General features: G+C 34.9%; 1 protein-coding gene and 1 non-coding gene across 2 annotated transcripts; both read right to left on the minus strand.

The window, feature by feature from the left end:
* Positions 1–3,595: 3,595 nt before the first annotated feature.
* On the minus strand, positions 3,596–6,846 carry LOC141846239 (plant cysteine oxidase 2-like). Its single transcript, XM_074734244.1, has 5 exons — positions 6,342–6,846; positions 5,722–5,840; positions 5,378–5,534; positions 5,080–5,283; positions 3,596–4,025 (listed from the first exon to the last, which is right to left on the minus strand). Exons 1-5 carry the CDS (start codon positions 6,586–6,588, stop codon positions 3,901–3,903), a joined length of 852 nt encoding a protein of 283 aa, XP_074590345.1. The 5' UTR covers positions 6,589–6,846; the 3' UTR covers positions 3,596–3,900.
* A 4,984-nt stretch (positions 6,847–11,830) lies between these two features.
* On the minus strand, positions 11,831–11,903 carry TRNAA-AGC (transfer RNA alanine (anticodon AGC)). Its single transcript has one exon. It is a non-coding gene; the product is annotated as a tRNA-Ala (tRNA).
* Positions 11,904–15,411: the final 3,508 nt, after the last annotated feature.

A 15,411-nucleotide genomic window follows, 5' to 3' on the forward strand; every position in this document is an offset into this window, starting at 1 on the left:
CAATCATGCAAAGAAATTGATATTTCTTATCTTCCCAAATTGATACTTTCTAATTTTCTAAGAAGAAAGGCAGTTTTCACATCAAGTTGCTACACTTCTAAATCTAACCTAGCAGCAAGCCCAAGCACAACTCTAATAGAAGGAGAAAATATCTCTTCAAAATCAGCTCCTTTCTTCTGACCAAATCCTTTCACAACTAACCGAGCTTTATACATTTGTTGAGTTCTATTTTCTTCAGCTTTCAACTTATACACCCATGTGTTTTTCAAGGCTTTCCTACCAAGTTTTACTAACTCATGTGTGATTATCATGCAATGACCGCATCTCCTCCATTATTTTGTTCCACTCTTCCTTCTGCTTATCAACTATGGTTTCCTGATAACTTTGCGGATGTCCTTCTTTTGCTAGAATTACATATTCATCAGGGTTGTACCTTACTGAGGGTCGTCTTTCCTTGACTGACCATCATAATTGAGATTCGACAAGATCTTCTTGAGTGTTGGTTGACTATGTTGACTCATCTTCTTCACTATGTTCAACTCTCCCTTATTCAACAATCGCTTTTGTATTGTCATCTTTGACATCAATATCCATACCTTTGTGAGTACTGGATGTCACGGGGATTGAGGCATTATCAGAGTTTTGACAACTCTAGGTACTAGTGTCTAAGTTTTTGTGTGCTTTCAATTGTCTGATCTTTCGAAGAACACGATATCCCAACTTTTGACAATCTTTTTACTAACAAGGTCCCATAGTAGGTAGCTAAACTCATCTCTTGGCAATCCAAGATAGATACATTGCTTTGTCTTAGAATTAAGCTTGGCTATTTCATCTTTGGGAATGTAGACAAATGCTCTACAACCAAACACTTTCAAATGATTGTAGGATATCTTCTTCTTGGACCAAATTTCCTCTGGGGTAGCTAACAAATTAATTATTACGACAAGCTATCAGTAATTCTTCTCCCTAGAATGACTTCAATAGCTTTACATGTGATAGCATACAATGAATCATTTCTCCAATTGTTCTATTGTTCAATTTATCCTCTTGACTACTCCATTCGATTGGGGTGTCTTTGGTGGGTCTTCTTATGCCTGATACCATGAGTCTTACAATAGGACTCCAAAGGACCTCGGTACTCTCCACCATTGTCGGCCCGAACACACTTCATTAACTGATAGCCAATTTCTCCTTCAACTCGGGCATGAAACTCTTTGAAAACTTCCAAAACCTGATCTTTAGTCTTCAATAGATACACCCAAACTTTTCTTGAATGGTCATCGATAAAACAGGCAAAATATAATGCACCTTCAAGAGACTTCTCAGTCAGAGAACAGACATCAGACATCTGTATGCACTAGATCCAGCACATGCTTCCTTCTATGTGAATGACGTGATCTAGAGAATGCAACTCTGTGTTGCTTTCCGGCAAGACAATCAATACATGGCTCAAGATTCTTTCCAATAACATCAAGGAGGATCTGCCTTCGAGCAAGGATCTATAGTCCCTTCTAACTCATGTGCCCGAGCCATTTATGCCACAACTCTAGATTTTCTTTGTCGACAACGACATTTGTTTCTCCCTTGGTCAATTTTCCTTGCATAGTATACAAGGACCCTTCTTTCTTTCCTTGAATCATTTTCAAGCTTCCATGGGTCAACTTCCAGTTTCTACTGCCGAATTGGCTTGTCATTCCTCGTCATTTAGTTTTCCCACAAATATGAGACTCAATCTTATGTCTAGAAATTGTCAAACATCCTTCAACCTAAGGATGCATCCTGTTTCAGTCATCATGTTGACATTGCCCACACCAACAACACTGCTTACTCCTTGGTTCCCCATTTTGACTTTACTGAAATCACAATTTCAGTAAGATGAGAACACTTCTTTGTGTGGCGTGGCATGGAACGAGGCTTCAGAATCGACAATCCATGAACAATCATTCTATACAATGTTCAAGTATTGTTCACCATATATCAAGAATACTTCTTCAGTCCTGGTGATACTAGCAGTAGTCTCCTTGGCCTCTTCTCTCTTCCACACATTTTGGTTGGTTTTAACCTTTCCAGACTTTTAGTCTCTTATGAAGTTTGGCAATCCATTTTCTAATGACCTACCTTTCCATAGTAATAATAATAGGTCAAGCTTGGACGAGTTTTGGATCTTCCTCTTGATTTATCAGATCTATTTGTGTCTTTTTGTCGATTTTCATTTCTCCCTCGACTATCTATAACATTAGCGTTAGACTACCGATAAGTGCTTCTCTCCTTCCTCCTGACTTCTTCACTTATCAAACTATCAGTGATAAGGTTCATAATTCATAGTGCACTTTCCTTCGGGGGCTGAATTACTGAGAGATATCACCAATGTATCTCAACTCTCCGGTAGTGAGCTAACAAGCAACAATACTTGCAATTCATCATCTATCTTCATATCGGCTTTGGCCAATTGATTAATAAGTCCCTTAAATGTATTCAGGTGCTCAATCATATTCTGACCATCTCGATATTTCAGCTTCACTAGCCGCTTCATTAGGTAGACTGTGTTTCGAGAGGTCTTCTTTTGAATCATTGATACAAGCTTTGTCCATAATTCATAAGCATTTGTGAAGTTCGACAGATGCTCAAATAAACTTCTGTCGATGAACTTACAAATTGTTCCTACAACTTTTGGATTCAAGATCGCTCATTATGCATCTATAATTACATGACTTTAACCTATGCTCTGACCACTGTTAGGATTTCAACAATCTTAGATAGAACTTCGACAATGTCGAGATAGCTATTGCGAAAGTTCATCAAAATAGACAAACATTTAACGTGCTTTGGCCAAATCGATGTCTACGTCCACAATCACTTCTACTATATATATAGGATTACAATGTTTCTTCACCTCGCAAGATGGCTTGTGACACACACTCTATTTTACTTTGGTATAAAATCGGCTCACAAGTTTAAGTCTTTAAAGAGAACTTAAACTTCTTCACCTTCTTTGTGGTTCTCACTAATGTGTTTGTTGTTGTACGTGTAGTCTTATAGTTCTCGTAATAGATGTCTATTCATACATTTTACAATCAACTTTTCATAAGAAATTCTTCTTTAAAGAATGCGACCTTTGCACTTAATAAAAGAAATATCTCTTCGTAAGGATGTGACTTTTGCACTTGGATTCTCAACATAATAGACTATTTGTTTATATTAAAATTATACTATATAATTGCTATAATAAATAAAAATTATATTTTTTAATAAAATATAAAATAAGATATCCTTTTAATAATTAATAAAAAAACAACCTTTTAATTTTTACACAAAATAATTTACTACAGAATTTTCATCACTGAAATAAAAATATTTTTAAGAAAAATATAACAAGACATTGTTTTTGACTTTATTTTTTTTAAAAAAAATCCTTTTTAACGGAAACAATAATTAGAAATGCATTTTTGACTTTTATCCTTGATAATTTGGGCTGATGACAAAAGTTTGAGAATTATAAAAGGAGATTTTAGTAATTTTAAAACTCTGAAATGACAGTTTGAAAAAGGAAGTAAGCTACAAAGGCTAAAATGGAAAAAATTACCAAAAGAAAATATGCAGAATAACAGCCATGATGATATTTAACTCAAAAACACATTTTGGTTCCTTGCACAAATACTGTGCCAGTTTCAAAATCATCAAATACCCTCAAACTTTTAAACTGCTGTTGTTACACATCCTAACCATCAACATAACACTGTGTGACATCTATGCCACTTAGCTAAGTGAATTAACATGATCAATGCTGAAGAGCAAATGACAACAAGTTGAAACCACTAGAGAAGTATTTTAATGATTTTGTATGGAGGGATACTGTGCTGACAACGAGTGGCATTGGCCTGGAACTGGCTACAATTGTCATCAAACATCAATGACCTGAGGGCCCAAGTATTGAACACCATCCATCTTTAGATCCTCGGCGATATCGACTACTTCCAACCATCCAAGAGAATCATCCATCACACCATTTCCAGCAGGAACACCATCTGAGAAAGTATTTTATTTTATTTTACATAAATTAGGTAAGTGGATGAAGAGACATATTTCTACAATTATGAACTGGAATCGTACATGGAGCATTCCGTCAAAAGAAACATGAAATGGTTCTTCATAATAATATCATTAGTTACCATTCATATTTCAAATATCCAACTTTAGATTCAAATTCATATTTGTTGTCCTGACTCTGATTGCTGGGGTCTGTCAATACAAACAAGGCAGTGCCTACAAGGAGGGAGGACCTCCTCATCTCCATCCTGATAGGAAGACAGAGATGGTGGCGTCAAGGCCATACGAGGTAGCGAAGGTCTGGAGTTGTGAGACAAGAAAGTGTGCCACTAGGACTTGAGTCGAAGCAAATAGCATTTCTTATATCTTATCCTATTTTCTCCTTTATTGCCAGTTTGTTTGAATAACTAGGGTCAAAAAGACAATTCCATATGCAAACTTGATCACACAAATTGATACCATAAAGAGATGGTTTTCATTAAAAATAAATTTGTTCAGATGAGATTCGTGGGCCTACACATATATAACATAACAAGATACTGAATTCATAATGGTAGAGAATAGATATAGATGATTCAGCCAGCAAGCTGACTTCTAATCCTATATTTTGTTATCCGACACAACTTTACCAAGCTGATGCCTACTTTTGATACTTCAATGCTAATATAGGTCAAAGAACAGTTCCAGAATGGGCAACTCTGAAGTTCCAAGGGGTTCTTGGCTTAATAGCCCAAACATCTCAATACTTGCATTTGGATATAGGATTGAACAACTAATGCTTGCTTCAAGGTAAAACCTCTATGAAATGAGTATCCATACATCTTTTCAGGAATCTACTAGCTAGGAAGTTCCCTTTTATCAGACTCTGACAAACCTACACAACAACCTAACATCGTATGAACTTGCTTGGCAGCACAAGAACATGTATCGAATGGGAAAAAAATCACAATATAGCCGGGGGAAAATGAAATCAGAGAATACACCACTATGTAATTCACTAAGCATGAAGCAACTCCTTAAACAACAGCTTACTTGGATATTTCCAGTAGGGATGATCCCGGTAGTATGTAATGTCGCGATCCTCTTCTTTCGAGTAAGGAGGGCCTTGAACATCAATCACAGCACAGGTTGTGATGGCTGTGAAGGTATGCATGTTCCCTCCAGTTGTAGGATAAAGAATAGATGTGTCACATGGAGATGTAAAATCCGAATCAACAACCACCTTTGCTGGTCTCACTGCAAAATGCATCATACGTTGTCCATCAGGTAAGCAATTGGTAATGCAAAAAATTCAAAAATGAATGAAATGTAGTCATAAGAAAAATCTTACTTTTAGATGAAGAGGTGAAGTTATCTGATGCATCAGGGTCAAGCCAGTCATATGATTTTATATGCATGGATCCAAGCAATAGTTTGCTAAAGACAGTCATTCCAGGGTGGTTATGAAGAGGAATAACTGCTCTTGGTGGCAAGATGAATATACAAATCTGCGATGAAACAAAACTCAATCAAAGTGCACCAGAAAAGTTCACGGTGAAGCATTTTTGTATATCTACTACAATTTCTATATTATCAGATGTTTATAGCAAACAACATTTTATATGGTCCATCATCAACGAAAAGGAGAATTTATAGACATATTCCTAATACTGGATTATAGTTACTGAATCTTACCGAAAAGTTATCACACTTGTATATTACTGCATATGTGATCCTCGGGGTTCCTTTTGAAGGACCTTTAAGCTTGAGGAGGGTATCTGTGCTTAGCCCGACATCTTCCGGTCGCATTTTATCTGGAAAACAATTATTAATAAGTTAAACATGGCCTTTAAGCTTGAGACTTTCACTCTCCTAGACTCCTAGTTATCATCCACTTCAGATGAAGATCAACAGTTAATAAAAGAACATGACAAAATTCCTTTATAATTCAACCTCATAGATTAAGATAAACAACTAAAGAAAGGAATAGAGATAGTTCTAAATTCTTAACTCAATCAAGCAAAGAAGACTGACTCAATGTAAGAGATCGTGCAAGATATAAGTGTGTGAGGATCATCTAGAATGTTGATGCAGCCAAAGCTTCAACAAGATCAAAACAAGTATGAATTATCCCCCACAGCACTACTAGTCTTCTTTTTCAAGTAGCAAAGATGTAGACACACTAGATGCTAGCAAAGAAGAGCATCTCTAATGGATCAAAATCAACTGTGTTCTTTATATGAAATAAAGATGGCTAAAATTATACATCGAATCGAGATCATTCAAGGAGATGATGAGTGGAGGGGGATCGATACCTAAGAGAAGCTGCAGCATTTCGACGTCTTTGGGTTCGGGCACGGTCCCAGGGCCACCCTTGAACACCGTCTTGCACGCCAAGAACAGCCGCTGGATCACCGTCGAAGGAGGTTGCACCCGCCTCCGGGTTCTCCTCCCGCACGCCTGCTTCTGCAGCAGCCTCTCCCCGTTCCTCTTCCCCTCCGCTCTCTCCCCCTTCCTCTTCCGCACCTCATCCTCCTCCGCGTAGCTCGCCTCCACTTTCATCGATCCCAAAGCATCCAACCCTAGAATTCAAGTCCCTCGCACCGGAGCCTCCTCCCAGAACCGCAATCAAAAAGTCAAAATCGCCGAGGAAAACGTCGGGATCCGCCGAAACAGCGATCGAGAAAAGCATGGAAATTTCGGTGAGGTGGGATAGGGGGCGTATAAAGGTCGAAAGGGGGGAGCAAAACCAGGGGCCATGGAACTGCCTGGCGTCGAGAAACTGCTTGTTTTGCTCTACCACCATCACCATACCATGCACAGCTGACAGCGCCATCTCCAGCCGACTCCTTCCCCCATCCCAGAAACAGCTCTCGAGCAGTCCACAGATTCGAGACACGACCGCGCACCGCGACGAAGTGGAATGACCAAATCGCCCTTCCGTATCGCGAGGTGTTTCCGTCGTCCTTGATCCGGTCAGCGTCCCCGATTTAATCATTTTCAATTCCACCCCCGGATTTATCGTCTGGTTTCAAATTTTCTTTTTTGGGAAACCTCAAAGTATTGATAAAATTTTATTAATATTAAAATATATCATGATTTTAAAATGATCGAAATAATTATTTAATAATGTGAGCAGTGAAGGGGGTGAAATAATAAATGTTTTAAAATATAGAATTTTTTAAATGAAAAATAGATAATTTATACGTTTGTTTAATCTAGTTTTAATAATTTACCTTCTACAAGATATTATTTGATTATATTAGGTTATTCAAATGCTATTTGAAAAACCAGATAGGATGATCGATATATAAGAAATGTAATTAATATAGTACCAAGGTGACAAATAAATATATTATATAATAAAATTATCTTTATTCCAATTATGACGTAATTATTATAACATATAATAATCAATTTTGATAAATTAAATTAAATTAAACTACTCTAACTTATCAAAATTATTGTTCATAAAATAGTTTTATATCAAAATACTTTTTATTAATATTAAAAATGTTGAAACTTAATTAAAATCATTCTAATTTAATTAAAACCACTTAAATAATATTATAATAAATATGATCCATAATTCATAACTAGTAGGATGTTATGGATTATTCTTGCTACAATAATATTTAAATAATTTTGATTAAGTTAGAGTGACTATTATAATCAAGTTGATAAAAAAATAGTTTAATATAAGAATACCATGTCTCTAATAATTTTGATCAAGTTAAAAATTTTATTTTATATTATAATAATTATACCTCGTAGCTATTATATTAATCCAACGAAATTTGAATATTTAAATTATAAAAATATAATAGCCCTTAAATAAAAACAATTTTAAAATAAAATATAGGATGAATCCCTATTTACCTTCCAACAATTTTATTTAAAAAAGAATGATTTGAAACACGGTGCATTGGTAAGAGATAAAATTGATTCGAATTTTATATTGAGTATTTTTGAATGTCCATAAAATTAAAATATGTTGACTTGTCATATTAAGATTCATTCATGCTTTTTTATTTTTTAAAAAAAGTGGAATCCGTCACTCTAGTGATTCTATACGGTCAGTCCCATGATCATTTATGAGGAGGTAAATCGAGAAACAGCAGTTGATCATGACGGAGGAGGATATTATCTCGGCTTCGTCAAAATTCGAACTCTTATCCTTTTCTGTAGTTCTATTTCATTGTAACTAATTTAATTATGTTCTAAGGGCTTTATTCATGTTTGTCGGATTTACTTAGTGATGAGTCTGTGGGATTGAATCGTCCAATCTTTAAAATTAATTGGATTTGAAAGTTAAATATCTGAATTAATAAAAAAAAATTAGGGAGGAGATTGAAAAAAAATATTTACTTTCCAAAAATATCTAGTACATTTATGATGCCTTCGTGCATGTTTCTTCCTAAAAATAACCGATATATACAATGTTAAAGCTATGGCCCACCGTCAACCCCAAATCTGGATCAGTGCGGATAATTACGTGGCGGTCGTGGCATTGTTGTAATTATGGGTTGGAATGGAACCCAAAGTAGCTTGCATGGCGTTTGACCAGACGCACTCCATCAACGCATGCGCCAACCACGTGTCAGACCGTTCCAAGCCAACGATCCGCCCAACGGTTTGCAGTAAAAGAAACGAAAAATGGCCACGTCGGCAAGTGCCATGCGGGCGTGGCAAGACTTTCAAAAGCAGGATAGCGAAGGAAACCGATTTGCTTATCGATTCGTAGCTAATAATGTCAACTCTAACTTTACATCGTGAAGGTCAACTATTACTGTGGTACATTCATACTTTTAAAAACGATTAAATCATTTAAGATTTTTTTTTAAATTTAAATATTAAATATTTTTAAAAAATAAATAAATAAATTTAATTGTTTATAAGGTGTGCCAGATAACGGGGCTGCTTCCTTGTTTTGCAGCAAGAGTCGAGAATGGAAAGAGTGAGCTGATTATGACTCTGGCCTCTTTCTCTGAGGCTGAAGATATGATACTCAATGGTGTCTCCTGCCTTGGCTGAAGATCAAGACTCTCTTTACTTGAACTCTAACTTACTATCTATCTCTCTAGATCTTCGTGTTCTCATTACTAGGGACATAGGGCTCGACCGTTAGCCGTTAGGGACAGGGAAGGAACTTATAAATCTAAATCAAAACACTGTCTGATTAGGCAGACCCCAACTTAATCCATATTTTTATCCAACATATTCTGTGAGTAATTAAATTTTTTTATTTTAAAATTTTTTATACTTAATACTATAACTCAACCCTCAACTCTAAAGAAAAAATTTTAAATAGTTTAATCGTAAGTCAAAAAAATAAAAAATAAATAGAAAATATTATTATTCATGTTTCGGGCCTATTTTATATATATATATATATATATATATATATATATATATATATATATATATATATATATATATATATATATATATATGTTGTTGTGTGTTCTGATGCACACCAACATGTGCAATTGAGGAGGCAGCCGACATGGCATGAGGGGGTCAACTCCCGCCACATCGACACACCCCTCAGTCGCGCACACAGGCATGTACTAGAACACACGTAACATATCAATTACTTGTGTGTGTATATATATAAAAAAAATAAAATGACTTTTAATGTGACACTTCAATGTCATTGATTATTCAAACATCACATGCGTATACTATGCGAATTTTGAATCTTTGATTGTTTGAAAATAAACACCTTACCTCTCACTACCCTACCATGTCCCCCACCATGTCCCATAGAATACAATAGAGTTTGTATTTCATCAACAATCTATTATTTAATGACTTTTCCAAGACTTGACTCATTTTGAAATATGTATAATAGCTACAAAATTTAAAAGTGACACAGATTCATCTACTCACAAAAATAAATTAATAACTTTTAAATGTTATTTAGCTTAATTAGTTTCATAATTAAAATTATCAAAATAATTATCTTCCTCTATTTTCAAGCTACCTACCTCGGTTGCCAACAATGAAGTTTGATGCTCCTAAATGACAATTTTACCAGACAGAACAAATTATCAATGAGGCTCAGAACAAGGCCAGAGCAAGAATCCATCACACTTTATACAACAAGGAAGACTTATTTGAGGATTACAACATTCTAAGCGGCTAGCTTCTTGCGGTTAAAAGATCCTTCCCCTCGATAACTTACTACCGATCGAAGTCCCACGACAACATCGATTGCGGTGTGCCGACAATGCTATGGTATCTACAACAGAATAATAGTGTAAGATTCACATACAAAACAGTTCATTCTGAAAAAAGGATTCATTCTTAGATCTTGTCCATGATATTGCTTGACAAAGTGACTTGTGCAACAACATATATAGTTCAGGAAAATAAGAAAAACACCTAAGTTTTAATATTGAGTTCACAAATAAAGAAGTATATCGATCACTTATGGTTACAATGACATCCTAAATGGGAGTTGAATCCCCAAGCTGCACGTTAACAACCAACAGGGGAAAACTGCATATTCATCTGAGGAGAAGATGATTTTGAGCTTGACTCTTTGCAAAAAACGAAGGGGAAAAAAGGTCAGGTCATTAATATCCATGACCAATTTGGGAAGACAAGAAAGTACTGATTTCTCTGCATGATTGATTGAATGGTGACTTTGAGGATAGTCTTGAGGCAATTGGTGATGCCCATCAATGAATTATCGCTTTGTCTGATAGGCTCCAAGACTTTGTCAGAGGACGAGATGAGCACATCAGTGGTGATGAATGCATTCGACCCAAAAAATTAAATAGAAAAAAGATAACAAAAATGGAGATGCAGGTATCGATCACATCAATTTGAGAAGACAAGAAAGTATCTGATTTCACTGCATGATTGATTGAATGCTGACCTTGAGGATGGTCTTGAGGCAATTGGTGATGCACATCAATGAATTATCGCTTTGTTTCATGGGCTCCAAGACCCCATCAGAGGACGAGATGAGCACATCAGTGGTGATAAATGAATTTGACCCAAAAAATTAAATAGAAAAAAAGATAACAAAAAAATGGAGATGCAGGGTATCGATCCACGTATCTCTCGCATGCTAAGCGAGCGCTCTACCATATGAGCTACATCCCCATTATAATACTAATAAATGAATTTGACCCAAATAAATTAAATAGAAAAAAAACAGCAAAAATAAAGATGCAGGGTATTGATCCCTTAAGACAAATACTAAAAAAAATTGATTGACAGCAAAAATAATTAAGATGTGGAATTGGTGAAAAAAGACAACAAAAATGAAGATGCAGGATATCAATCCCCGTATCTCTCACATGCTAAGCTCTACCATTTGAGCTACATCCTGATAATAATAGTGGTAAATGAATTCAACCCAAAAAATTAAATAGAAAAAAGACAAGCAAAAATGGAGATGCAGGATATCAATTCCCATACCTTTCGCATGCTAAGCGAGCACTCTACCATCTGAGCTACATCCCCATTATAATAATAATAAATGAATTTGACCAAAAAAATTAAATAAAAAGACAGCAAAAATAAAGATGCAGGATATCGATCCGCCATCTGAGCTACATCCCCATTATAATGGCAATAAATGAATTTGATACAAAAAATTAAATAGAAAAAAGATAGCAAAAATTAAGATGCGGAAAAAAGACAGCAAAAATGAAAAAAGACAACAAAAATGGAGATGCAATCCCCATATATCTCGCATGCTAAGTTCTACCATTTGAGCTACATCCTGATTATAATAGTGGTAAATGAATTTGATCCAAAAAATTAAATAGAAAAAAGACAGCAAAAATGGAGATGCGGGGTATCGATCCCCGTACCTCTCGCATGCTAAGCGAGCGCTCTACCATCTGAGCTACATCCCCATTATACCAATAATAAATGAATTCGATCTAAAAAATTAAATAGAAAAAAGACAGTAAAAATGAATGCAATGTAGAATCTTGAGCTACATCCCCATTATCAATTTGATTAGTATTAATAGTTTCACATTCCTAACTAACCAAGGCTGCCATTTTTGAAATGGTTTTCTTAACTATTTTAAATAAAAAATAAGTTGATTGATAAAGTTGATAAGTATAATTTTAATTGCACTTTTTTGAATATGTAATTAGAAAGTATAAATACATTGATTGAAAGTTATTACTGACTACTTAAGCTGCATAAATCTCAAAGAACAAAATAATAGTTTCAAACATTATTACAGATCGCGTGAGAAACCTCCACATACAATTTTACAAATATATATAATATAGGAGAGAAATACCTCAACAATTGTTTTCTAGAACCGAAGAAAATGGAGATAAGCAGAGACAAAACAATATATAACCACTCCACTCTTTTAAGCATAAATGAATCTGAAAAACTCAAAAAAGAACCATAACTTAAAAGTAAGGATAACAATGTCACTCTTTTAGTCATAGTGAAGCAATCATCAAAGAAGCTCAAACTCTTGATATCAATTTGAGAAAACACCAGCACAAACTCGCTAATCATTGTTGATTAGTGTGAGTAGATAAACAAACTTCTGACTAATAAATCAAATATTCGAGAAATCTAAATAATCTAATTAAGCACTATAGTTGGAGATGGCACAAATTAAAAAGAAATCAATTTTTTCCAACAAAAAAAAATCTCTATATATCAAAGTGTTTTGTAGATAGTTACGATCGCTGAAATGAACAAGCAGAAGAAGAAATGTTTACAGCTGAATAGGTCAGAAATTATGAGTTTGACCAGTGAAACAGTAACGCAACTGACCCTTTATTGTTCAAGGAATGTAGCTGCCTTGACGAGAAGTGTTCGTATAATGGTTACCATGCCGTATGAATTCATCCATCAAGAACCTACAAACAGTACAAAAGCGTATCCATCAAGCCCGAATCTTTCGAAGAAGAAGAGTTTTTGAGAAAACCCTAATTTGGGAGAACAAGAAACTAGTACCGATTTTGCTTCGAACTCTATTGAATACCGGCCTTGAGGACAGACTCGAGGTGATTGGTGATGCCTTCGGAGTCTCCAACTTGGCCCTAGCGGAGGACGAGACCGGGGCATCGTCGATGCGATACAGAATGCCGAACAATATCAGAAATTGCGTACAGAATGCCGAACAATATCATTGTAAAATATTTGATTTTTACCAACACCCCAATTAGAAGATAGAATATTTTCAACAATAAAAAGATCATAATAATTTGGATTCTCATTCAAAACATATTTTCATATTGTTGAGTAGATTTATTTAGCTAAGGCAATGCTCTTCTCTATCGTGGTCAACTGTAGTTTTCTAATTTACCTTTTCATGGATGATCGTAGGGCCGACCATATGAGACCGCTGATCGAGATGGCGAATTCCACATTTACTGAAGTAGATTTATTAAAATTCTTCTTGACATATTTTTTTATATTTTATATTTATTTGATGATTAATTTTTTCATCATCAATCAATGAAATACTTATCGTTTGATACATAATTAATTATCCAACTAGACGAGTTGATTTGATAATCAATATTCTTTTTTAAAACAAGTCTGTAAAGATTGCATCTAGATCTGTCTCTTTTCCTAATTAAGGCTGGAGCTATACTTGAATCATCCATCAAAGTAAGAAACAATGTGCTTTGATATTTTATATCATGTTATGATTAATGAAGTTGTTCCATTTTAATTGAACAATTAAATATTTTATTGAAATAAAAATCTAGCTCTCATTCCTTGCTTTTCTTTTCTTGCATAGTTTTTTTTTTACTTTCAGATCTCACATAATAAAGAGGCTTTTTTATTTTGTTTGTTGGGATCTCATATTTTTCTTTTCTACATTTTTTCTTAATTTTATTAAAATAGAATTTTTGACATTTTTATTTGAACTATTTTTTCATCTAAATTTTGATTGAAAAGAAGTAATTTGATTGGAATGATCCATCGTTTAATCTTATATTATATCAACTAAAGTTTCAGATTTGATTTTTTTATATAAAAATTCTTTTCCTTTTTCCATTCATTCCCATCCAAACTTTTTTAATTGGAGTTGTTTTTTTTATAGATTTGTTTCTTTTTCTTGATGTTTTGAAAGAATTTTTTTAATTTTTTTATATTAATATTTATTTTTTTAGTCTTAGTATTTTTTTTCAAGTTTAGCACCGATATGTACATTTGTAAAGTCGATACTATCGATATCATTTACATCAATAGTATTTTTTTTTTAGAATTCTACTATCAAAATATTTACTATTCAGATTTTTTTTACTTATTAAAAAAATATTTTTTTTATAGAATTGATAATTTCATTAAAATAATTCAGGTTTCTACATGTCGAAATTATATAGAATTTTTTGGTTCTTTTTTATTGTAATTTTGATTTATAAATAAAAGAATCTTTATTATTCCCATATTATATATTTATGTGATAAAAGATCATACACATATTAATTTTTTTTAAACTTTCAACTACATCCCCATTTCACTCTATTAGGCTGCGTTTGGTTTACAGTAGACAAAAATACAGAGACAGAAATACAGAAATACAGTAAAGACAGGGACGCATTTACAATGGTCTCTGTATCGTGTTTGGTAATACAGAGACAAGGACACTGTTGGTCGATTTTGGCCGGATTTCGACCGAATCGGAGTCGGAGTCCTGCCGCGATCGACGCGCCGGCGCCGGGCGCGTCGACCGCGGTCGGACTCCGACCCCGATTCGGCCGAAATCCGACCGGAATCCGGCCGAAATTCGACCGGAATCCGGCCGAATTCCGGTCGACAGTGGCTGGGGCGCGCAGGGCTCTATTTTTGGTCGGATTTCCACCACAATCCGATCGGAATCCGACGCCGGCCGGAGCGCCGGCGAGTTGCGCGTCCAACTCGCCCCGCCTGGCGGCCGGCGGTGACCGGACGACGGTGCCGGAAGCGGAGATGGGTAGTTTTTATCTCCGTCTCCGTTTCAGTGTCCCCATTTTTACAGTGGACAGAAATGGAGACAAAGACGGAGACAGAAATCCTATTTCTGTATCTGTCTCTCAAAACCAAACGGGGACAGAGACAAAAATTTCTACTCTGTCTCTGTATTTGTGTCCCTGTCTCTGAAACCAAACGCTACCTTATTATGTATACATTTAAAAGAATGGAGACACGGATATCAATCACCGTACCTCTCGCATATTAAATGAACGCTCCATTTGAGCTACCTCCCCAATTCTCTCTATCATATACATATTGCTTTTTTAAGATTTCTTTTTATTTGACCATATATACTTTTTTTTAGTATTTCAATAAATTTAACTTTGCTTTGTTTATTCTTTAGTTTCTTAATTTAGAGTTCAGTTTTTATTTTTATTTATTCTTAAACAATGAAATTTTAATAAAATAAAAAGGAGT

Source organism: Curcuma longa, chromosome 15 (genome assembly GCF_044706935.1).
Source record: "Curcuma longa cultivar G26 ecotype Majalengka, Jawa Barat chromosome 15, ITB_CL_G26_1.1, whole genome shotgun sequence".
NCBI classification, from domain to species: Eukaryota; Viridiplantae; Streptophyta; class Magnoliopsida; order Zingiberales; family Zingiberaceae; genus Curcuma; species Curcuma longa.